Source organism: Kogia breviceps, chromosome 16 (genome assembly GCF_026419965.1).
Source record: "Kogia breviceps isolate mKogBre1 chromosome 16, mKogBre1 haplotype 1, whole genome shotgun sequence".
NCBI lineage: Eukaryota > Metazoa > Chordata > Mammalia > Artiodactyla > Physeteridae > Kogia > Kogia breviceps.
The window spans coordinates 9,820,378-9,846,924 of NC_081325.1; the positions used below are offsets into that span (position 1 = coordinate 9,820,378).

Below are 26,547 nucleotides of genomic sequence, written 5' to 3' on the forward strand. Positions count from 1 at the left end.
ACGTGGCTTTAGGAGTACACGTTGTCTTGAATGGCTTCAGTATTTTGTGGATTTAGAGCCAAACATATCATTTCAGAAAGAACCACCAATCCAGCTCTTTCCTCTGGTCACCGTCCCTTTTTCCCTGCACCCCCTCCCCCACTTGTCTCCCCGTCCCCTGTATGTACTCAAGTATAATGAACCCAGTGTTTGAACCTTACGTGTTGAACTTGGTAGACACCTTTGACGTGTCCTGCAGGGGAGAACCATCAAGGGGGGAGCATGACATAGAGCAGACTAGAAATGTGAGTGTGAAAAATCTGCTTTCAAAGTAAACACACTCTCAGATTCAATGCTCATTTAACGGCAGTGCCCTGGTTTATCCTCAGCGTCTGTCTGTCTGTCTGTCAGAAGCAGGCTGCTTTGGTAACACAAACGTGAAGTCTTTATTTACACTTGTTAACTCGGTCAACCACGTATTAGCGAGAGACCCTTGTAAAGTGGTGAGATGTTTACAACACCTTCTCACCACGGCCTTGACATCTTTCAGGAACCCCTGGTAAGTAGTGACCAAATGCTTTTTTCTTCTATGTATTTTATGTCAGAATCTGAACATATTGAGCTTTTTTAAAATGTTACATTCCCTTCACATCTGCCATAATATATCTCATTCTGAAGAAGGGAAATATGTTTTGAAAAATTGACTTAATAGTACTTTTTTGTCCTGAATCTCCATTTATTAATATCTCTTTTAAAATGTCGTAATTATTGTGTTCATAATAACTATGTACAAGTTTCTTATCCTCGAAAATGGATAATATAATTGGGAGAATCTTTAAATTTCCTTTTTCTTACAATAATGAGTATAATATACCAGTGAGGTCTCGATCACAGAAACAAGCAAACAAACAAGAAACCTCAAAAGTTAAGAAATCTATTTACTGTATAATTAATAACAACAATAGGTCTCATTAGTTGGACATCTGTTATGAGCCAGGCCAGCAGTAGGGCCTTTACATACATGTCATGGATTATTATGACAATGTCACGGGCTGCATTGACCTCCCCCTGTGCTTTCATGATAATAGTTATGTTTTTCTAAAAATTTTGCTCAGATAGCAATATTGAAGGTATATCATCTGAAGGTTAGACATTAGTCAGCTTAGCTTCATAGTACTAGAAACCAAAGTACAGAATTAAAAAGGATTCTTCTTTTGTCTCACTCACTATTTGCACTGGGACTTGAATGCATTCGATCAGTCAATTGGTCAACAATTCTTCACTAGAAATGTACCAGGCACTGTTCCAGTTGCTGGGAATAAGTGATGAATGACATAGTAACACTCTGGTCTCTTAGACTTTGTAATTTAGTGGAGGAAACAGGCGGGAAACAAGTATACAAATAGATGAGGAAAAAAACTTCAGATAGTGATAACTGCTATGAAGAAAATCAAATAGGATATGATGATAGAGAATTACGGATTCAGGAGGGGCAGGGAAGAGGAGGGGACAAGGAAGGTCTTTTGCTTTCCACTAAACGTCTCATAGTTTCGTTGCCATAAATGTTTCTGATGAAACTTGTGTTTGGCACTTAATATATCTTTGTGTGTCATAACCACTATGAAGTTAAAGGAGTGCTTTTTCTTAACTTTTCACATAAAAGTAAGGGTATTAATGATATCTTTATTTTATGGGGGAAGGATTGAGTAATATATTAAGGATTCCACAGTCATTGCCCGAATGCATTAAAATGTACGGTACCATTTAAAACAACTACTATCCTCTTGGCAAAAATCAAATGTAAGTGATGCAGTATTAGCTATTTAAATATTAATTTTCAAGAAATAGTTATACTGCTTTAATATTAACTTTATTTCTATAAACTTGAGAAAATCTCTTATCTATGTTTCAGATCTGTCAAAGGCACATTTCAAAGTGGAATTTCTAAATTCTAATAGTGCACACAAATTGAGTCCGAAAATTAGTGATCAGATGACAGGTGTGTTATTTTCTGTGAATGCCTTATTTATTCAGCCAATGAATAGGAAAATAATCTCTGTAAATTTCTGGTACAGAAATTTTAGAGGTTATCCTAAACTATAGCACATGTTATTTGGATAATACAGTCATCAAAAAGATTGAATTATGATCAGAGTAAATTGATTCAGGTATCAAAAGGAAATGCCAAAAGGAAAGCAAGGTGTTGACTGTGATATGTGCAAGGAAATATGAGAAAGAAATAGGTTTGCTTCAGTTGCTTTAGCTGCAATGGAAGAGAAGTCTAGAAGTGTTTTGAGTATAACAAGATCAAAAGACTAAAATTATTTATTCATCTGTAATCAATGGATCTTTATCTCTGTGTGCATAAGGATCTCTAAGGCAGCCTGTTACAAATGCAACTTGTTGAAACCTACCTCCAGAGATTCTGGTTTAGAATGTCTGGGTGCAGCCGAGGAATTTGCATATTCATAAGCAGCTTGGGTGACTGGGTGCAAGTGGTCAGCTGATGGATCATGGGAAACGTGGGTCTGTCCAGTGACCCTGTCACTAGCCAAGTTATCAGTGAATTCAGTGCTCCCTACTTGTTACTGTTAACACTGAATTGCTTTAACTAAATCAAAAGCACAATTTAAAGAAGGTGGGCAGGGTGTTGGGCAGGGTGACATGTCACGTGAAGTCTGTCCGTGACCAGGACTGAGATGAGATGCAGGAGACCAGGGAAGAACCACTCTGAAACCTACGAGATCCTTGAACAGTTTTATCACTGTGACCTCAGAGCTGATATAAATAAGTTGTTGGTTAATTAATTAGTTGAGCAGCGTATTGCAGTGGAAGAATAGAATAGTCTTTCCATCTTGGAGTGGAGACTTTTGACACAGAAGTCGGTGGTTTGAGAAATAGGTTAAAAGTGTCAAAATCCTGAAACTATATATCAAGACCTTGTTATGTTAGCTGCTGTTGACAAAGGCAATGAGGAAAAAGTCCTGTTTTCAAGTAGAGTACAGTCTAGTAGGTGCCAGCAGCATATTTGATCAGTCTCCATATATAATATTTCCACTGAAATGGGAAAATTCATGTTTGGAAGACACCAGGGCCAGGTTGCTTAGGTTCAGATGCTGGCTCCGCCACCTATTAGCCACCCTGGGCCTTGATTTCCTCATTTGTGAAAAGATACAATAACAGTATCAACTTTATGATTCTGAGAATTAAAAAGAGTTAATATGTGTACAACTTTGATCACGTCAGATATAGTAAGCATCCTGTAATATACACATTCCAGTTTCTGAGAAAACAGTCCTTACTGGACCAGAAGTCAGTTCCTATCCCACCTGTCATTTACTGGCTTGAAGACTTGAGCCAGTGATTTGGCTTCTGTCAATGACAGAGTCCCCCAATTGATGTCACGGTCTATGAAAGTACTTTTGAAATAACAAAATGCTGTACAAGTGTAAGATGTTTAGTAATATGTCCATTAGCTTCAGCTACGTACTAAGGGTTGCCTTTTGTACAGTTTCTATATAAAGACATTTTGCTTATGCATCACGTTCAGCTACTACTCACAGTTTGCTTTTTTAAAAAAATTTTGATATTTACTGATAACCTGCTGTACGGCAGTCACTGAGGGCACAGAGATGAACAATCCAAAACTCCTGGAGCTCACAGTCTGGTAGGAAACATATGAGTACAAGTAAAGGCATAGAAGAACATTCTAGAAGACAGCGGGAACACCTGGTAATCTCTCTGGGATGGTGGAAGGAGTGGAGGGGCAGGGGAACGTAACAGAGGAGTGACACCTAATGAATCTTGCTGGGGAGTAGGAATTTTCCAAGTAAAACAAGGGTAGGAAGGCTTTCTAGGCATTCGATGAATTGCAGAAGGGATGTTATGGCGCAGAGTACAGTGGGGGTGGAGGCGGAGGCGGAGGGTGGGGGTGGGGGAGCCAGGTCACCAAAGGCCCCTCATGCACAACATCATGGAATTTGGACGTGGTCCAGGAGGTGATTAGAAGCCACTTAAGTGCTTTAAATGCAGGGAAGTAAACAATCATGGTTGCGGTTTAAGAATATCGTATGTTAATGCCGAGAATGGAAGCGAAACAAGGGAAATCATTTTAGGAGAGAATTGCAGTGATCAGTGATATCATCTTGAAATGCTACAAAAGCAATTACCGGTACAGGATCCACGGTTAAAACAAAATAAAAACTTAAGTCAGCCACTTTGCTCTTCAGTCTCTATGGGAGCAAAAGTAGACAATCTCAAACGTATTCTTAAGAGTAAAAGCACACCAGTCACAACAACATGCCCCCAGAAGATAATTGTGGGTAGGAGGACAGGAAAAAAGTGTAAAAGAAGTTGCAGTTAAACAGAAGACAGTGATATAATTCATTTAAACTAGAGATCTTAGTTAAGCTCCTAAATGAAAGTTAGATGTTACTTGCCCTACCTGACCATGATTCACAGTGTGAGATAAGGCACAAGAGAGCATTTTGAATGACACAGTATGCAAATGTGAATATAAAATACTTATATATACACCAATATACTTATATATACACCAATACTTATATATACACCAATAAATATAAAATACTTATATATACACCAATAAAGGGAAATTCACAAAGGAGACATTCCCACTAGAAAGGAAGCTCCCTGAAGTCAGAGGCTAATCTCCTTTGTTTGCTGCTGAACCTGCACCTTGTACGTAATAATAGTTACTGTGGGCAGGAACAGTGCTAAATTCCCTCTATGCGCGAACTCTTAGTTCTCCTAACACTGCTAGGAGGGAGGAAGGATTAGCATCTGCGTTTCACAGTCAGGGAAAATCAGGCCCAGAGAGATTACAGAGGTTCCCTGAGGTTGGCCACACAGCAAATAACTTGCAGAGCAAGGATGGCTGTAGACCCAGGCAGTGTGTGTCTGGAGTCTGCTTTTAACCACTGTGTTTGCATCATAGACATTTGCTGATCCGGAGTGATTAGAGGACAGATCATTAGAATTCCTGAAATTTTTAAATGATGGAATATTTTAAATGCAACTTTACTATTTTAGTAGTTTATTAAAATTCCTTTACGTAACCAAGACATTCAACAAGTTATAAGGTGTATCATTTGTTTTACTAACAGGCAAAAAAAATCTTTTATGTATAAATGTATGCTTCTAAAAAGTTGGGGCTTTTTTATTTCCTGGAGCTAGAAAAGTAGTTATAAAGTTTATTTGGAAGAGTAAATATACAGGAATATCTGGGAAAACCCTAAAAATAGAAAGCAAAGAAAAAGAGCAGTGAATGGTGGAAGGTAGGCAATACCAGATAGTAAAACACATCATAAAGCCTCAAAAATTAAAATGATGTGTTTATCATTTTATTTATTTACTTCTTTAGATTAATAGAAGAAAAAAATCCAGAATGAGACCAAAATGCATGTCGAAATTTAGAATTTTATAATAATGATCACGCCAAGAAGTTATTTTAAAACTATTTAGGCATAAGAAATCTTTCCTAAATCTAAGAAACTAGCCCCTACAGTCTTTTCCATAGAATTTATTTATGTGACTCATCTTTATTCAGCAAGTAGCTTAAAGGTAAACTTATCCTAGATTATGTCTAAACCGTTAAGAATTCTTAACAAATCAGGACCCGAATTATCTACACAAAGAATAGAACAGCAGAAATGGTTGCGACGAGATTAATAAATGAGTAGGGAAGAGAAGTAATGTAAAAGCAAAAGGACCTATAGGAAAGTTGAGTGACGTTTGAAGACTGTTTAGCAAACATGTATTGGTCCCCTGCAGAGTGGCAGGAATGCGAATAGATGTTGGGTAAATAATGCCCCTCACTTTCAGAGAACCCACCTTCATGTGGGAGCTGCTATCTATGCAAGACCACAGGTAAAGAGCTGAAAGGCTATGTTACATGTTTGTATGAGGGTCAGGGGACACTCAGGAGGGAATGATTCGTTTTAATGGGATGGGGTTCAGGATATTGGGGGAGGAACAGCGAAAGCCTGCATGGAGTTGGGAACATTCAAGTAGGCTGTGAAAGAGCGGGGTTCACCTGGTAGGAAAGAAGGACACAGGGGAGGGTAGGAAACCCACTCCTGATGCAGAGATGGAATGAACGCGGCCTCGCTAGAGTTCGGGGGGCTTGTGGGAGAAAAACAGGATGGGTGACATCCTTCACTGGTAGGTTAGAGCCAGATACTGTCTGGTCAGGTGTGCTGTGCAAGAAATGTTAACTTGATCCCATAGGCATCCGGAAAACCGCCCAATCTGTGGTTTTTAAATAGAAAGGATTATAATCAGTGTCAGATTGGACAGCAGCGAGGGAATCAATTTAGGGAGACTGTTGAGGAGGTTCCTGCAGCATCCCAGGAGAAGGTGCTGGAAGCCTGAACTGTAACAGAGGAAGTGGGAATGGAGAAGAAGCCAAATTCAAAACATATTTTGTAGATAAAACCTATAAAATCAGTTGAAGGGATGGAGTGAGAGTCAGAAAGGGAGGAATGAAGGTGATGTCCCTCCAGTGACGAAATCCATCCCCTCCCGCTGGCCTATTTGTTAGACCCTGGAAGCTGGCAGCTGCGCTCTGGCTGCCTCCCCGCCCCCCCGCCCCCCTGCCCCACGCCCCACGCTGCGGACTTCTCACGTGGTCTCCTTGAGCTTCGTGGCTTCCTGTCACCGTCATGAGAACCCTGGTCCCGTAATTGAGCATGGCACGTAGGGTTCTTCGTGTGACCCCTGCCTTCCTCTCAAGCCTCAGCAGCTGCCTGGCGCTCCTTCGCCTGGCCCTGCGTCCCGGCATACAAACCATCCCCAGTTTCTGAGACGTGACTCCTCTCCAGCTGCTCTCTTAGCTTCTTTGTGCTGTTGCCTCTCCATCAAACGCTCTTCACTCCCCCATCATCTTGGTTTCTAGTGTCAAGCAGGGCACCTGGCCCAGTGTAGCCACTCGAATGTTTGCTTAATGAACCCATGAGTGAATGGAGTTCAGTTCGTCTGAGTGTCCGTCTGCCCCTGGAAACCTTTCCTGACCCCAGTCCTTGTGTTTGCCGTAGGTTGCCCTTTCCATCCCCTAGCTCCTGTACCCGCCAGTTTTTCACTGTGTCTTTGAGGTGACTTTATTATTTGTCTCCCAACTGCCACCCCCCCCCCCCATAGACTGTGAACATCTTAGGGAAAAAGGATAAACTTTTATCTCTATATCCCCGTGCTTATTATATACTAGTCTCAATAGATGTTGGAGGGTAAAGAGATGGGAGGTGAAGGTGGGTGGTGTTTACAAGGGCATGATCAACAGTAGGACGGATTGTTTCTCCTCTTGGCGCCAGGGAATGCGGTTCCCTGGGACCTGGAGGAAGAAGGCAATCGCCGGTATTCACCTTAGAAAGGAGCGAAAGACATGACTTCCCCCAGAACTACTCAGTCCTGCCCTCTTGGATATTTGGATCCATCCTCAGAGATTATTTACCCAATGGGCACCAGGAGGCAAATACCCTACAAGTCCCTACCACCCACCTGTGGCCCTCCATTACCAGGCATTCAGAAAAGAGTAACCTCCGTACAGTACCATTTAACCTGCAGTCTTTTATCTTGGTTTCTGTTGTAGAATAAAGACCCCAAGATGGCCCGAGTGGCACTGGAATCTCTGTACAGATTACTTTGGGTTTACATGATTCGAATTAAGTGTGAAAGCAACACAGCCACTCAGAGGTAAGGAGCTGGCTTGGGTTAACGGTAACGCCATCATCGAGTTCACGGTAATCACAACACTCAGCCAATGAAAAGCGTGTTTTCTTTCATTGCCACCCATGCTAACCAGACTAGAAGCTGTTCAAAGCTGACACTTTGTAAAAGCTCTAAGTCCTCTGGACATTTTCAGGCTTTCCTTAGACATGGGCTCAACGGCCATTACAGACACTCCAGCCTCTACCTGGATTGCCAAGTTCTGTGTCGGGACTACATTCACCACTTTAACAAAGGAAATGGCTATAATTTTCCAGCTGCCCTTAGTTTTCCAGAAAACCTTTTCAGAGAGTAATTACGCTAACAGAGAAGAGTTGAAGTGGTTTGTTTTCTTTCTCTGAATTCTCTCCTGATACTTAGATAAGAGGAAGCATCTGCCATTTTCCCTTAACGTCCAGGAGCTCAGCCAATCTTGCTTGTTTTCTCTTTTTTTCCCCTTATATTTCAGCCGTCTGATAACCATCATCGCAACACTTTTCCCCAAGGGGTCCCGTGGTGTGGTGCCGAGGGACATGCCTCTGAACATCTTTGTGAAAATCATCCAGTTCATTGCCCAGGTAACGGAGATGCTTCTGGCAGTGAGAGTCTTCTAATTGCCTAATTTAAGTAGTCACCTGCTTCTTATGAAGTACTAACAGATGAAGAGTCTGAAATAATCTCACGTGTGTAGACTTTTCAGGATGGTTTTGCAAGTGTTTTCACACATAGCTTTTTTTTTTTCTTTTTTTTTTGCTTCAAAACAAATTGTGACATGGTGTACCAAGTGTCTTCCGCATTAGACAAATGGAAGAACTGAGAGGCAGGGTTTAAGTGACCGAGCTGAGGTCACAGAGCCTGTTCCTAAGAGGGTCTCTTGACTCCTAGTCCCTGTTTTTTTTCCTGCTTCTCTGCTCTAGGGTCTTGAAGTCAGGAGGAAATTGAGTCTGATGTTTGGAGGAAATAAGAAGACGATAATTTAGTGAACCTGGAGGAGTAAATAAATCACAATGCTCTTTCACCCTGTGAAAAAGAAGAATGTAACAGGAATATTAGCTTTTATCAAGCACTTATTCTTTGCCAAGTGCTGTTCTAAGCACTTCATACATACTATTTTACTTAAGAGCGGGGTCCAGTGATATTAAACATTTAGTGTTTACTATTTAGACCCAAGACTTTTAGTTTTTAAGACACTTTGTGTATAAATGGTTTTTATCCCAACTTTGGCTTCCTTGTGACTTATAGAGAAGCATGAAAAGCCAGTTATTCCAGTCCAGCCTCTGTGGTGAGCCAGCTCCATACCCTAACGAAGTCATAGAACATCTTTATTCTGTGTCTTTATCTATAAAATGTGGATGAAAGTGCTTACACAGTATCCCTCAGAACGTTGTGTGGATAAAGGGAAATAATAGGCATGAAAGTACTGTTGAAGTGTAATCGATATTGCTATAAAGACATAAGGTTCAATGGCTACTTCACAGACCATTTAATATATAATATCTCTCTGTGTATTTAGTGCAAGGAAGTGTCTCTGTAATATTTGTACTTAGGGAAAGGACAGTACTTGCTTTGCAGGTGGGTGAATTAACAGAACTTTTCTACATGTAGTTATCATGTGGCTGAGAATGTGCTTTGATTATTCTGGAATATATTGTATAAAATGAATGTGACATATCTTAGTAGTCACTGTCTCAGACTATTAGAATCTGGCTTAAACATTCTCATTTAAGTACCCTTAATAGTTCTTATTTGTTGATTATTCATTTCACTTGCAGGATTGTCTGTTGTAATATGAGCCAAGAGATTGGAAATGTCAGAGAATAGAAGAAAATGGTCATTTTGCGGTGGTATTTTTAAAAATATGTTTTAAACTGAGTTTCAAGAAGGTGTCAGCATTTGCAGGCCAAGCAGAAAGAGTTTGTACTGTGTAGAAGCCCAGATACTCAGTGCTTTGGTTTTTCATTGTTTGGCTTTTAGTTATTAGTCATTCTGTGCTTTAGGGCCTAATTACATGTATTATATAAAGCATCTCCACATGCCACATGGAAACAGGAGCAGCTCCACCGAAGGTTCGGATGGACATGGTTTTCCTTCAGGGGTTCTCTGTGATGCATCAAACTAAGCGATACCCCTCTTCTTTCAGAAGCCACCTGTTTGGTGCATATGACAGACGTTTTCATGTTGAATTAAAATAACGCTTTGTTTTGATTTCCCTTTTTCACTATAGGAACGTTTAGATTTTGCAATGAAAGAAATCATTTTTGATTTTCTTTGTGTGGGAAAACCAGCGAAAGCGTTCAGTCTCAATCCAGAGGTAAGAATGACCCTTCTGCATTTATCGACAGAAGCCTACCTTTGCTTTGCAACCTTGGGGGATGGGGTGAAGGCCATCTTCTCCAAAAAAGTCTTCTGTTTGTTTCTGTCCCTGTTATTTGACTAAAATAGTAGAGAAGTAAGATTTTGGGGTGAATAAACTTAGAATGATGAAAAGTTGACGTCCTACCACATTCTGTTCTTGTAGAAGGGAGTAAACCTTGCCCCGAGAGGCAATCTGTCTCTGGTACGTCTGGTTGTTTATTATAGAAAAGTCAGTACTTGTAACTACTTTGATGCAGATTAGCAAGTTGAGTATTGAAAGTGATGAAACAGAGAAGAATAGATAGATGCAGTGATAAAATACTAAACTCTAGTGAAATTAAATAAGTAACGTATGCCTCTTTGATTCTGTGACAGCATCACAATTCAAGGGCCAGGCAGATCGTGGAAATGAGTGTATAATGGGTATGATGGACCTCATGGCGGGGGGAGGGGCGGCTTAGGCAAATGAAAAGCACGTGCAATTTTAAACTTCTAAAAAGGCGGTTGGTGGGAGTTCCCGCCAACAAAATGCAGAGTCCTAGCCACTAGCTGTAAGACATTGACCTCTCTGAACTTCAGCTTTTTTACTAGTAAAAGGGACAAACTACTTTTCTAGATCACCTCACAGAATCAGCGTGATATTACAAATTCATAAGCAACGAAAGAAAGAGATGGCACACCAGAAAAAACTCTGTAAGCGTTGTTCCTGTCATCACTCTGATATTGTCTGACTTGAGGGAGGAGACCCAGAGCCCAGAGGCTCAGAATAGGCGGCTGGTTAGCAGCAAGGGGAACCCAGGTATCCCCGCATACTTAAGCTTCCTTCCACCACACCCTGAATTCTCTTCTTGGCGCTCAGGTGGCCGTGTATGTAGGGACAGCCCTACAGGCCCCCAAATGGAAGTTTCTGTCTGGTGTTTAATGACTTCACAGTCTTCTGGAATGGCTGCGGCCAGGGTCAGTGGGCCAATAGGAGGGGGACAAAGCCAGTGCAAATTCAGGACATTTTGGCTGGAAGGAGGCCCATGGCCCAAGTACTAAAGAGTCTTCTCTAGCTTGGGAACAGTGGTTCCATGCTTTTCAATGGATGAAGGATAGTCTTTTTTTTTTTTTTTTTTTTTGGCTGCACCGTGTGACTTCCGGGATCTTAGTTCCCCGACCTGGGATTGAACCCTGGCCCCTGGCAGTGAAAGCGCAGAGTCCTAACCCGTGCACCACTAGGGAACTCCCAGGATAGTTTTTCTAATAAATGGTACTAAACAGTTGGACATCCACTTGCAAAATAATCAACTTCAACCCGTAATTTGCCCTGTCAGGAAAAATTAACTCAAAATGAATCATAAGCCTAAATGTGAAATCCGACATCATAAATCTTCCAGAAGATAAAAATCTTTGTGACCTTTGGGTAGGCAAAAATTTCTTAGATAAGATACTAAAAGCATAAATTACAAAAGAAAAAGTTGATAAAATAAAATACAAAAGTATGCACTTTAAAAGTTAATGTTAGGGCTTCCCTGGTGGCGCAGTGGTTGAGAGTCCGCCTGCCGATGCAGGGGATGCGGGTTTGTGCCCCGGTCCGGGAGGATCCCACGTGCCGTGGAGCCGCTGGGCCCGTGAGCCATGGCCACTGGGCCTGCGCGTCCGGAGCCTGTGCCCCGCAATGGGAGAGGCCACGACAGTGAGAGGCCCACGTACCGCAAAAAAAAAAAAAAAAAGTTAATGAAGTGTAGAGCCACAGACTGGGAGAAAATATTTGTAAAACACGTATTGACAAACTCTTCTATCCAGAATATATAAAGAACTCCCAACTCAATAACCCAATTTTTTAAATGGACAAAATGAAGAGCCTCTTTACCAAAGAAAAGATACAAAAGACCAATAAACCTATGAAAAGATGTTCAACATCCTTAGTCATTAGGGAAATGCAAGTTAAAACCACAATGAGATGTGCTGAGAAGGATACAGAGCAATTGGAACTTTATACTATTGATATTTTAGTGAGAATGCAAAATGGTACAATCACTTTAGAAAAAAGTTTGGCAATTTCTTATAAGGTTAAACATACACTTGGCATATGATCCAGCAGTTCTACCCCAAGGTGTTTATCCAAGAGAAATTAAAACATTTGTCCACAAAGATTTGTATCAACATTTATAGCACCTTTATTCATGATCACTAAAAACAGGAAAGCAACTCATGTTCAAACAGCTGGTGAATGTCGAAACAACTTGTGAATTATCAACACAATGGAATACCATTCAGCCATAAAAAGGAACAAACTACTGATACTGCAGCAACACCTCAAAAGCATTAAGCTAAGTGAAAGAAGCAAGACACAAAAGGTTGTGTCTGTTTGCTTCCATTTATATCGCATTCTGGAAAAGGCAAAGTTATAGGCAGAAATTAGACACTGATTGTCAGGTGCTGACGTTGGAGGAGAAGGCTGTGAAGAGGCACAAAGGAACTTTTGGGGATGATGGAAATATTTTATATCTTGACTGTGATGGTAGTTACCTGACTATATATGTTTCTCAAAATTCAAAGAATGTACAAACTAAAAGGAGTGTATTTTACTACATGTGAATTATATCTCAGTAAACTTGACTTCAGTAGAAAACAGTGGCGATTTTAGCCTACAATATATATTTGCCAGTGGGAACTTTTCAGGTATTAATCCTCACCATAGCCCTATATGATCAATAGGTATTATTATTCTCATTCTACAGAAAGGAAGCTGAGACTTGGACTTGGAAAAGTTAAGTAATTTCTCAAAACCAGACAGATAATAGAAGGAGAGGTATGATGCAGAGCTATGTAAAACATAAGAAGAAATTGTTTTTGAAATTAAGTTAAAAATATATTTCCCAAACTATCCCAACTTACTTCTGCCCTTAGAATTATTCAGAGAAAAGGAAAGCTAAGAGAACTGGCAAGGGTGGCTCATAAATTGGATAATCCATTTGCAAATAACTGAAGCTTGATCATTTAAGTCAATTCACAGTCATACTATTGATACTGCATCTCCTGAATTGAACACCGTATTTCCTCACCCAAAACAGTGCTGTGTCTTGAAAAATATCCACAAATCTAGAAAACATTTCATGAAAGAACTACTAAAATAAATGAGGAAACTAATGGACTTTAATATACATTTAAACTGTTTAAAATGAATACTCTTTCATTTTAGAAAATAGAGAAAGAATATTACTGAAGACCATAAAATCATAAAACACACATTGGATTGGGTATGAATGGGCCAGAGAAATGTTTACCACACCCTGGTTGAAATACCCCTACTCCTTGAAGCTTGAATAAATAGTTGAGAAGTCGATATTACTTCATGTTCTAAGATACAATCATGTACTACAGAATAGGTGATTCAGGCAAACCCAACATGAATGTATAGCTTCCCACCTACTAGTTATGTGGCCCTCGGTTTCCTCACCTGAAAAATGGGAATAATCATACCTTCCTTCCATGGCTATTTTAAAGATGAGAGTTAATGAGCAGTTCTGGATATATTTCAAGAACTCAACTTGTAATTAGATTATCATTGTTAGTAACGGTAATTATTTTCTGCATTAGGTAGCTGTCTACTTAGGGAACTTATTACTTGATGTGGTTTGAAAATATGAGTGTAAATGTTTACAGATGGCTGTTTAAGGAACTACAGACGTTTTAGTACCTTCTGACCTTTTAAGATTATTGCTGCTAGGAGCAACTATCTGACTGAGTCATCTTTCAGAGCCAATATTATGCCTTTTCTGAGCCTGGGGAAGATAATGATCTGGCCCAGAATGACATTTCTTCTTATGAGTTTATGTGTTTTTATCAGTAACAGGTTCTGGCTTCAAATTCTTTAAATTTATTTTCAAACTTGCCAGCCTTTGTGAATCGAAAGTCAACAACCTGCAATTCAGAGCAGACGACTTACATTTTTATGATCCACATTTGGAACTCCTGTTTGTTTTTATTCAGTCTTTGTGAGTTAACACATGTCTCCTCCCTGGAGACAAAGAGATTTTTGTTGACCTGAGTTGACCTTAGTTACAGCTGCTCCAGAGGGTGACTGCCTGTCCCTTGGAGGTGCACCCAGGGTCCCCCAAACAGAATGAGTCTGACCATCTCAAACATACCCTCTAAGTTTGGTAAAAATCTTCCCAGTTGTTTTCTTGTGATGCAGCAACAAAGAGTGTCAGAAACTTAATTTCATTTTCTTAGGTTTGGCCTAAACCCTTTTAAATGATTTTCCCACACTAATCTAGAAGGCACACCATGCTTAACTTCTTTGAGAGACTGATGGCTTGATTTCACGACAATAATTGGGTCATTCTCTTTACCATGAACATATGGTCTCTTACAGAGGATGAACATTGGTTTACGGGCATTCTTGGTCATAGCTGATAGCTTGCAGCAGAAAGATGGGGAACCTCCCATGCCGGTTACCGGAGCCGTTCTCCCTTCAGGAAACACACTGAGGGTGAAGAAAACGTATCTGAGTAAAACACTAACTGAAGAGGAAGCCAAAATGATAGGTGGGTTTCAAAGATGTGTTTGCACTGGGCCTTATTAAGCCTTTAAAATGACCAATAGACACTTACCCTTAGTGAGATATATTTTAAAAATCTTCATAAAAGTAGCTGATGAGACATTTCAACATTAATTGTTCTGATTCATGCTGTGATTTGTTTTACTGCCCTTTAAACTCTTTGGAACTTCCTGGTAAACGTTTTGCCATTTAAATGTTAGATTTTTATCTGTGGTCTTTTCAGACTTCTAATATTGATTATTTGCAGTTTACAGTAAATTTCTAAGACATCTGTGTGCTTTGGTAGATAATCCTGTTTATAAAGCAAACGTATAAATATATTCATTCATTTATTCATTCCCTCATTCATTTTTATAGTTCCTTTTCTTCTTCTTTTTTTTTTTTCAATAAAATTAGTTTAATCTGTGTTTTAAACATGCCAAGTCCCATACATGCCAGGGTATATTGTGGGTTTAGCCTACATGAGATTATTTTCTTTTTAATTTAACTATCTTAACCCAAAGATATGATTTTTTGCATTTGTTTCTCTTTTACTGAGTTCCTGAATTTAGAAACCTACTGGAAACTTGTTAAGTTAGTTTCTGGATTCCAAAGACCTAGAGGAAACATGAGGAAACTTTTTCCTTTAAAATATTTATCTTTAGTTATGCAATGCTTAAATGAGTTCAAAAATATCAATATTTAATACAGGACAAATAACTTAATAATTATTTCATTAAAGTACAAATTTTAAACATAAAGCAATTTATATTTGTATTATATACATAAATATATAAAATTCATATACATATATGAAATACATATTCTGTACACATTTTCTTCCACTGTACTAATGAGAGCGGTAAAAATAATATACCTAAGGTAAATTTTCCTTCATTTAAAAATTTATGATGTGAAGTCATTTGTTGCCTTTACTAAGAAAACCCACACATATATTTCAGAGAATAATATAAAGTTATTAACATTCTCACCCCAAATGGGAATTTTCTTTTATTCACATAACCACTCATTATGGTGAATTTTTTAATACTAACCAGAAACAAAAATTCTAGTGTGGAACTTTGTTTCCTTGTTTATTTTTACTCTTCTGGAAAATATTTCCCTGTGAAGTAGTAGAATTCCTATGTGTTAAATTTAAATGATTCTTTCAGGAACAGCCACTACATGTGGGCACTGTGCTAAGAGTCCTGTAGATAAGAGATTAAATTAGACTCTGCTCAGAGAATGCACTGACCCACAGAAGGTCTTCAGTAAAAATATATCACAGAGGATGAATAAAATGGGATTTCACTCTTTGATAGATTTAGTCAAAGATGTAACTGTGATGCGTATTTTTCAGGCATGTCATTATATTACTCTCAAGTACGAAAAGCTGTGGACAACATTTTAAGGCACCTTGATAAAGAAGTAGGAAGGTGTATGATGCTAACTAACGTCCAGATGTTAAACAAAGAACCCGAAGACATGATCACGTGAGTATAGTGAGGACTAAGTTTTCAGTGACGGATTAATGAACTAAAAGACACCAGCAGAGGTTCTTCCCCTTTATTCTGTATTTTGTTCTCATGTTATTAGAGTCCGAGTTCTAAGAAGTGTTAGGGATAGTAAACACATTGTTTGATAATATTTGACTAACTGTAAAAATAAAGTCAAACCTGAGATTCATCTGTTTTGATAATATTTCAAGTATCATTAGGCCAGTAAGTTAGAAAATGGGCCCAAGACACTTTTACTGGTCCACATTTTTCAGAAGTGATGTTTTGCTCTCAAGCCCATGTGATATGGCGTCATCACCAGTTTAGAGACATTCCATCTTTATGAATCTCAAGTTTACTTATTTCTAGTGAGCGTTCCTGAACAGTGAGAGTTAAACCTGCTTAATATTCTCTATGTAACTGTGTCATAGAAATACTGGATTTTAAGAATGCATTTGTAGCTTAGAATGTAGAAATCAGATGTTCTTAGCCAAAATCCAAGATCTAGATTCGTAATTAGAGCTCCTCATTAGAAACTCACACAAGTTGTATTTGCTGCTTGTGATTAATTATGGCAGGAACACAGGTTAGGTTATGACTATGTTTTAAGACAGTTTGGACTTTGTTGTTGAACTATGAATTAAATTATATTTGGCACCTGTGGCATACATTTCTAAACATATAATTAGGAAACTTTTCTTTGTCACTTAGTGTGTCCAATTCCAAATATCACTTAGTTCGAAGGTTGTTACCTATATAGGGAAGTTCATATTATGGGTGTGTATTTTTATTGCAATAGTAGTATGTCAAAAACAAACTACAGTGAAACAAAACATGATAAAATAAAGTTAAAAATAGAGAATTATTTAAAATACATATTTAGCAGTATGGCAAGTTAAAATGAAAGCCTCCTCCACAGAGCTCCACTTGAAATCTGCATCCATTCCTTGGTTCAGTGTGATTTCTTCCAGACCTTGCCCAGTGTCAGCACAACTACATATATACATTTTCTTTTTTACAAAAATGGAGTTATACAATGTATCTTGTCCTGCAGCTTGCCAATCACTTCATTTAAATGATATGGAGAGCATGTTGCTTTATCTTTTTCAACCAAAATGATAGCAGAATTGGAGTTGACCAAAGTTAATAACATTAAATATCTTGTCTACAGCTCTGGTACTTACCTCACAAATTGCCAGATTGTCCATAAACCTTTAACCTCCTTACTGCATACTCTCTGAATATATTAAAGCAATTTTCAATTTACAATGTAGAAGATGTAAGAAATGCTTTGAAAACTTCTGCCATATAGTTGTTTCCTCGAAAATAGTAAAGAAATGAAAGGCCTTGAAAAGAAAACTAGGTTTATAATCCAGAGATCATAAGACAGGGTCAGGACCAAAACACTACATTTAAAACCATAAAAGGTACAGGTTTAAATGTAAATGTTAACATTTCATTTGTATTTTCACAATACCTTAAAGTTTTTCTAAGATGATTCTTTACTTTTTCTTATTCAACTGTCTTAAGATGGCCCGCCACCCAAAAAGGGCTAGAAATAGTTTTCATGGTCTTTAGAGCAGATCCCTGAGTGGAAAATGGCTCATGGCTACATTTCTAAAAAAACAAAGAGACGGGGAGACCTTCAAGATGACAGAGGAGTAAGATGTGGAGATCACCTTCCTCCCCACAGATACATCAGAAATACATCTACACGTGGAACAACTCCTACAGAACACCTACTGAACGCTGGCAGAAGATCTCAGGATTCCCAAAAGACAACAAACTCCCCACATGCCTGGGTAGAGCAAAAGAAAAAAGAAAAACCAGAGACAAAAGAATAGGGACGGGACCTGCACCTCGGGGAGGGAGCTGTGAAGGAAGAAAGGTTTCCACACACTAGGAAGCCCCTTCGCGGGTGGAGATTGTGGGTGGCGGCTGGGGGAAGCTTTGGAGCCATGGAGGAGAGTGCAGTAACGGGTGCAGAGGGCAAAGCGGAGAGATTCCCGCATGGAGGATCGGTGCCGGTGCCAACCCGCACTCACCAGCCCCAGAGGCTTGTCTCCTCACCCACCGGGGCGGGCGGGGCTGGGAGCTGAGGCTTGGCCTTTGGAAGTCAGACCCCAGGGAGAGGACTGGGGATGGCTGTGTGAACACAGCCTGAAATGGGCTAGTGCGCCACAGCTAATCGGGAGGGAGTCCGGGAAAATATCTGGTCCTGCCTAAGAGGCAAGAGACCATTGTTTTGGGGTGCATGAGAGGGGATTCAGAGCACCACCTAAATGAGCTCAAGAGATGGGTGCAAGCTGCAGCTATCAGCGGAGACCCCAGGGACGGGCATGAGACGCTAAGGCTGCTGCTGCCGCCACCAAGAATCGTGTGCAAGCACAGGTCACTCTCCACACCTCCCCTCCCGGGAGCCTGTGCAGCCCGCCACTGCCAGGGTCCCATGATCCAGGGACAACTTCCCCAGGAGAACACACCACACCTCAAGCTGGTGCAACATCACACTGGCCTTGTGGCCGTGGGCTCACCCCACATTCCATACCCCTCCCTTCCCCCAGCCTGAGTGAGCCAGAGCCCCCGAATCAGCTGCTCCTTTAACCCCGTCCAGTCTGGGCAGGGATCAGATGCCCTCAGGCGACCTACACGCAGAGGCGGGGCCAAATCCAAAGCTGAACTCCAGGAACGTGCTAACAAAGAAGAGAAAGGGAAATCTCTCCCAGCAGCCTCGGGAGCAGTGGATTGAATCTCCACAGTCAACTTGATGTACCTGCATCTGTGGATTACCTGAATAGACAGCGAATCATCCTGAAATTGAGGCGGTAGACTTTTGGACCAACTGTAGACTTGGGGTTTGCTTTCTGCATCTAATTTGTTTCTGGTTTTATGTTTATCTTACTTTAGTATTTAGAGTTTATTATCATTGGTAGATTTGTTTATTGATTTGGTTGCACTCTTCCTTTTTTTTTAGATATAGATTATATTTTTTTTTCCTTGTTCTCTTTCTGTGAGTGTGTATATGTATGCTTCTTTGTGTGATTTTGTCTGTATAGCTTTCCTTTTACCATTTGTCCTAGGGTTCTGTCTTTTTTTTTTTTTTTTAAGTACAGTTTTTAGCGATTGTTATCATTGGTGGATTTGTTTTTTGGTTTGGTTGCTCTATTCTTCCTTCCTTTCTTTCTTTCTTTTTTATTACTTTAAAACTTTTTCATGTTTAATAATTATTTTTTATTTTAATAACTTTATTTTATTTTATTTTATATTTTCTTTCCTTCTTTTTTTCCCCCCTTTTCTCCTGAGCCATGTGGCTGACAGGGTCTCAGTGCTCCGACAGGGTGTCTGGCCTGTGCCTAAGACATGGGAGAGCCAAGTTCAGGACATCGGTCCACCAGAGACCTCCCGGCTCCACGTAACATCAAATAGCAAATGCTCTCCCAGAGAACTCCATCTCAACACTAAGACCCAGCTCCACTCAATGACCAGCATGCTACAGTGCTGGACACCCTATGCCAAACAACTAGCAAGACAGGAACCAACCCCACCCATTAGAGAGGCTGCCTAAAATCACAATAAGGTCACAGACACCCAAAAACACACCACTGGACACGGTCCTGCCAACCAGAAAGACAAGGTCCAGCGTCATCCACCAGAACACAGGCACCAGTCCCATCCACCAGGAAGCCTACACAACCCACTGAACCAACATTACCCACTGGGGGCAGACACCAAAAACGTCAGGAACTACAAACGTGCAGCCTGTGAAAAGGAGACCCCAAACACAGTAAGTGAAGCAAAATGAGAAGACAGAGAAACACACAGCAGATGAAGGAGCAAGGTAAAAACCCACCAGACCAAACAAATGAAGAGGAATAGGTAGTCTATCTGGAAAAGAATTGAGAGCGCTGATAGTAAAGATGATCCAAAATCTTGGAAATAGAATGAAGAAAATAAAAGAAACATTTAACAAGGACCTAAAAGAACTAAAGAGCAAACAAACAATGATGAACAACACAATAAATGAAATTAATTCTCTAGAAGGGGTCAGTAGCAGAATAACTGAGGCAGAATAACAAATAAATGACCTGGAAGATAAAATAGTGGAAATAACTACTGCAGAGCAGAATAAAGAAAAAAAGAATGAAAAGAATTGAGGACAGTCTCAGAGACCTCTGGGACAACATTAAACACACCAACATTCAAATTATAGGGGTCCCAGAAGAGGAAGAGAAAAAGAAATGGACTGAGAAAATATATGAAGAGATTATAGTTGAAAACTTCTCTAATATGGGAAAGGAAATAGTCTATCAAGTCCAGGAAATGCAGAGAGTCCCATACAGGATAAATCCAAGGAGAAACATGCCAAGACACATATTAATCAAACTATCAAAAATTAGATGCAAAGAAAAAATATTAAAAGCAGCAAGGGAAAAACAACAAAAAACATACAAGGGAATCCCCATAAGGTTAACAGCTGATCTTTCAGCAGAAACTCTGCAAGCCAGAAGGGAGTGGCAGGACATATTTAAAGTGAGGAAAGGGAAAAACCTGAAAAAATTTTCAGATTTCAGAAAAATCTGAAAATCTCATTCAGATTCGATGGAGAAATAAAAACCTTTACAGACAAGCAGAAGGTAAGAGAATTCAGCACCACCAAACCAGCTTTACAACAAATGCTAAAGGAACTTCTCTAGGCAGGAAACACAAAAGAAGGCAAAGACCTACAATAACAAACCGAAAACAGTTAAGCAAATGGTAAGAGGAACATACATATTGATAAATACCTTAAATGAAAATGGATTAAATGCTCCAGCAAAAAGACACAGACTGGCTGAATGGAAACAAAAACAAGACCTGTACATATGCTGTCTACAAGAGACCCACTTCAGACCGAGGGACACATACAGACTGAAAGTGAGGGGATGGAAAAAGATATTCCATGCAAATGGAAGTCAAAAGAAAGCTGGAGTAGCAATTCTCATATCAGACAAAATAGACTTTAAAATAAAGACAATTACAAGAGACAAAGAAGGACACTACATAATGATCAAGGGACCAATCCAAGAAGAAGATATAACAATTGTAAATATTTATGCACCCAACAAAGGAGCACCTCAATACATAAGGCAAATGCTAACAGCCATACAAGGGGAGATCGACAGGAACACCGTCATAATAGGGGACTTTAACACCCCACTTTCACCAATGGACAGATCATCCAAACTGAAAATAAATAAGGAAACACAAGATTTAAATGATGCATTAAACAAGATGGACTTAATTGATCGTTATAGGACATTCCATCCCCAAAAAACAATAGAATACACTTTCTTCTCAAGTGCTCATGGAACATTCTCCAGGATAGATCATATCTTGGGTCACAAATCAAATTTGTAATTTTAAGAAAATGGGAAACATATCAAGTATCCTCTGACCACAACACAATGAGACTAGATATCAATTACAGGAAAAAAATCTGTAAAAAATACAAACACATGGAGCCTAAACAGTAGAGTACTAAATAACCAAGAGATCACTGAGGCAATCAAAGAGGAAATCAAAACATACCTAGAAACAAATGATAGTGAAAACACGACAACCCGAAACCTATGGAATGCAGCAAAAGCAGTTCTAAGAGGGAACTTTATAGCAATACAATGCTACCTCAAGAAACAAGAAACATCTCAAATAAACAACCTAACCTTACACCTAAAGCAATTAGAGAAAGAACAAAAAAACCACGAAGTTAGTAGAAGGAAAGAAATCATAAAGATCAGATCAGGAATAAATGAAAAAGAAATGAAGGAAAGGATAGCAAAGATCAATAAAACTAAAAGCTTGTTCTTTGAGAAGATAAACAAAACTGGTAAACCATTAGCCAGACTCATCAAGAAAAAAAGGGAAAAGACTCAGATCAATAGAATTAGAAATGGAAAAGGAGAAGTAACAACTGACACTGCAGAAATATAAAGGATCATGAGAGATTACTACAAGCAATTATATGCCAATAAAATGGACAACCTGGAAGAAATGGACAAATTCTTAGAAAAGCACAACCTTTTGAGACTGAACCAGGAAGAAATAGAAAATATGAACATACCACTCACAAGCAGTGAAATTGAAACTGTGATTAAAAATCTTCCAACAAACAAAAGCCCAGGACCAGATGGCTTCACAGGCGAATTCTGTCAAACATTTACAGAAGAGCTAACACCTATCCTTCTCAAACTCTTCCAAAATATAGCAGAAGAAGGAACACTACCAAACTCATTCTATGAGGCCACCATCACCCTGATACCAAAGACAAACAAAAATATCCTAAAGAAGGATAACTACAGGCCAATATCACTGATGAACATAGATGCAAAAATCCTTAACAAAATACTAGCAAACAGAATCCATCAGCACATTAAAAGATCATACACCATGATCAAGCGGGGTTTTTCCCAGGAATGCAAGGATTCTTCGATATACGCAAATCAATCAATGTGATACACCAGAGTAATAAATTAAAGGATAAAGACCATATGATCATCTCAATAGGTGAAGAAAAAGCTTTCAACAAAATTCAACATCGATTTATGATAAAACTCCTCCAGAAAGTAGGCATAGAGGGAACTTACCTCAACATAAGAAAGGCCATATATGACAGACCCACAGCCAACATCATTCTCAATGGTGCAAAACTGAAACCATTTCCACTAAGATCAGGAACAAGACAAGGTTGCCCACTCTCACCACTGTTATTCAGCATAGTTTTGGAAGTGTTAGCCACAGCAATGAGAGATGAAAAAGAAATAAAAGGAATCCAAATCAGAAAAGAAGAAGTAAAACTGTCACTGTTTGCAGATGACATGATACTATACATAGATAATCCTAAAGATGCTACCAGAAAACTACTAGAGCTAATCAATGAATCTGGTAAAGTTGCAGGATACAAAATTAATGCACAGAAATCTCTTGCATTCCTATACACTAATGATGAAAAATCTGAAGAGAAATGAAGGAAACACTCCCATTTACCACTGCAACAAAAAGAATAAAATACCTAGGAATAAACCTACCTAAGGAGACAAAAGATCTGCATGCAGAAAACTATAAGACACTGATGAAAGAAATTAAAGGTGCTAGAAACAGATAGAGAGATATACCATGTTCTTGGATTGGAAGAATCAATATTGTGAAAATGCCTATACTACCCAAAACAATCTACACATTCATTGCAATCCCTATCAAACTACCAATGGCATTTCTCACAGAAGTAGAACAAAAAATTGCACAATTTGTATGGAAACAGAAAAGGCCCCGAATAGCCAAAGCGATCTTGAGAAAGAAAAATGGAGCTAGAGGAATCAGGCTTCCAGACTTCAGACTATACTATAAAGCTACAGTAATCAAGACAGTATGGTACTGGCACAAAAACAGAAATATAGATCAGTGGAACAGGATAGAAAGCCCAGAGAAACCCACACGCACATATGGTCACCTTATCTTTGATAGAGGAGGCAAGAATATACAATGGAGAAAAGACAGCCTCTTCAATAACTGGTGCTTGGAAAACTGGACAGCTACATGTAAAAGAATGAAATTAGAACACTCCCTAACACCATACACAAAAATAAACTCAAAATCAATTAAAGATGTAAATATAAGGCCAGACACCATAAAAGTCTGAGAGGAAAACATAATAGGTAGAACACTCTATAACATAAATCACAGCAAGATTGTTTTTGACCCACGTCCCAGAGAAATGGAAATAAAAATGAACAAATGAGACCTAATGAAACTTAAAAGCTTTTGCACAGCAAAGGAAACCATAAAGAAGACAAAAAGACAATTCTCAGAATGGGAGAAAATATTTGCAAATGAAACAACTGACAAAGGATTAATGTCCCTAACTTTACAAGCAGCTCAGACAGCTCAGTATCAAAAAAACAAAGAACGCAGTTCAAAAATGGGCAGAAGACCTAAATAGACATTTCTCCAAAGAAGATATACAGATTGCCAACAAACACATGAAAAGGATGCTCAGCATCACTAATCATTAGAGAAATGTAAATCAAAACTACAATGAGGTATCACCTCAAACCAGTCAGAATGTCCATCATCAAAAAATCTACAAAGAATAAATGCTGGAGAGGGTGTGGAGAAAAGGGAACCTTCTTGCACTGTCAGTGGGAATGTCAATTGATACAGCCACTATGGAGAACATTATGGAGGTTCCTTAAAAAACTAAAAATAGAACTACCATACGACCCAGCAATCCCACTACTGGGCATACACTCTGAGAAAACCATAATTCAAAAAGAATCATGTACCACAATGTTCATTGCAGCTCTATTTAAAATAGGACATGGAAGCAACCTAAGTGTCCACCGACAGATGAATGGATAAAGAAGATGTGGCACATATATGCAATGGGCTATTACTCAGCCATAAAAAGAAACAAAATTGAGTTCTTTGTAGAGAGGTGGATGGATCTAGAGAATGTCATACACAGTGAAGTAAGTCAGAACGAGAAAAAGAAATACCGTATGCTAACACATATATGGAATTTTAAAAAATGGTTGTGAACAACCTAGGAGCAGGACAGGAAAACTGATGCAGATGTAGAGAATGGACTTGAGGGCACAGGGAGGGGGAAGGGTAAGCTGGGATGAAGTGAGAGTGACATGGATTTATATATACTACCAAATGTAAAATAGATAGCTAGTGAGAAGCAGCTGCATAGCACAGGGAGATCAGCTCCATGCTTAAGACCACCTAGAGGCGTGGGATAGGGAGGGTGGGAGGGAGACGTAAGAGGGAGGAGTTATGGGAGTATATGTATATGTATAGCTGATTCACTTTGTTATACAGCAGAAGCTGACACACCATTGTAAAGCAATTATACTCCAATAAAGATGTTAAAGAAAAAAAGAAAAAACAAAGAGAAACATTAGAGAATCATGTAAGCATTTAGGAAAAGAGAGTTGAGGTCCACAGCACAGGCACGGAAATAGTTATTGGGGTTGATATTTGAGGCTGGTCCACCATTTTTCCAGGCCTTGCTTAGGGTATGAACTTGAAAATGAAGCATTCTGTGTTGCTCTGTTTCCATTCCTCGTCCCTTTTGTGCTTTATGCTGGCAAATAATAATAATAGTAGCAGTAAGTATAATAATATAATGACTGTAAGTAATAATTATATAATCTGTTAATAAAATTATGTTATTTGGGGGAGTCAGATGCTTCCTATAATACCCCAGGCACAGGACTGCAGTAAAAGGAAACCGTGCACCAATTAGAGTTTCTAATCTAGGCTTGCTTTCTCAGCTGGGAAGTCTGCTAGTCTATCAGCTGGCAGAGTTTGCCTTCCACTTCAAGCCAGGCAGGGTCATCTGTTTTCCAACAGATAGGAAAATAATCCCAGCTGTTTAAAACATCTGGTGAGCATGTTAGGAGAACTATTTAAAAGACTGTGCCACACATGACCAATCAGATCACTAGGCTTTAACTCTGTCTAGCCATCGGGGATGTCATTTGAAGACTTCTCTTTCCTGCAGCTGATTGAAAACCACTGTACAGTGAAGTCCTCTCTGGAGTCCTTGTACATCCCGTGCAACAGGACTATGGAAAAGGGGAGAAAATAATCTTACAACTTCCCACAAGAACAGAGTATTTTAGAAATTAACATATATGTTTTTTGTTTTTCACAAAATACAAAAAAGTTTTGTATTTATTCCTAACAAACTTAAAAACACATGCTAAAAAATAATGTCACAGAGCAAAATTGCTGTCTGATTATTGTCTTTAGTTTATAGAGAGCATGGATTCTGCCTGTTACATTTCTATTCTGACACAGTTACTGTTCCAAGAAGGAATTACTTCTACGCTACTTTGTATTTTCATTATTGTGTTTGTGTCCTACGATTGCATTAATTTGGTACCAATTTTATATTTATTCTCAGGGGACTAAATCATCAAAATTTAAATATGCTGTTATATTATATCACAAGTTATTTCAAAGATTTGATGTGTAGTTTAGTTTTTCCATAAAGGTTATTGATAAATATGTGGTTAAGAATCAGTTATCTATTTAAATAAGTAAAAATTGAAATAATTTGTCACTGAATTTATATTTTTCCCTCAGATTTTACAACAGGATATAGAAGGTATTAATTACCTTTAAAACATTCATATTCTCAAGAAAGTAAAAAAGAAGAAATCTCCATAGAGGTCAGGACAATCAGAGTAATTTTAAAGATCAGAAATGGGTGCACAATTATATACATTTCAGGATTTTACTTGACATTGTGAAAGACTTATTTTTGGAAGCATTTAATTAAAAAAAATAAATCAGGGCTTCCCTGGTGGCGCAGTGGTTGAGAGTCCGCCTGCCGATGCAGGGGTCACGGGTTCGTGCCCCGGTCCGGGAAGATCCCACATGCCGCGGAGCGGCTGGGCCCATGAGCCATGGCCGCTGAGC

At 39.1% G+C, this 26,547-nt stretch overlaps 1 protein-coding gene across 11 annotated transcripts in view; it reads left to right on the top strand.

The window, feature by feature from the left end:
* The window catches only part of FRY (FRY microtubule binding protein), a 426,981-nt gene that overhangs the window by 277,871 nt on the left and 122,563 nt on the right, over positions 1–26,547 (top strand). For all 11 annotated transcript variants that reach the window (XR_010837245.1, XM_067016675.1, XM_067016673.1 and 8 more), the window contains 5 exons: positions 7,586–7,689; positions 8,171–8,279; positions 9,926–10,012; positions 14,420–14,591; positions 15,945–16,077. Coding sequence is in view for 10 of the 11 variants with exons in the window: in XM_067016675.1 (XP_066872776.1) it covers positions 7,586–7,689; positions 8,171–8,279; positions 9,926–10,012; positions 14,420–14,591; positions 15,945–16,077 (605 nt within the window). In the remaining variant the exon portion in view is untranslated. The remainder of the gene's footprint in view (positions 1–7,585; positions 7,690–8,170; positions 8,280–9,925; positions 10,013–14,419; positions 14,592–15,944; positions 16,078–26,547) is intronic.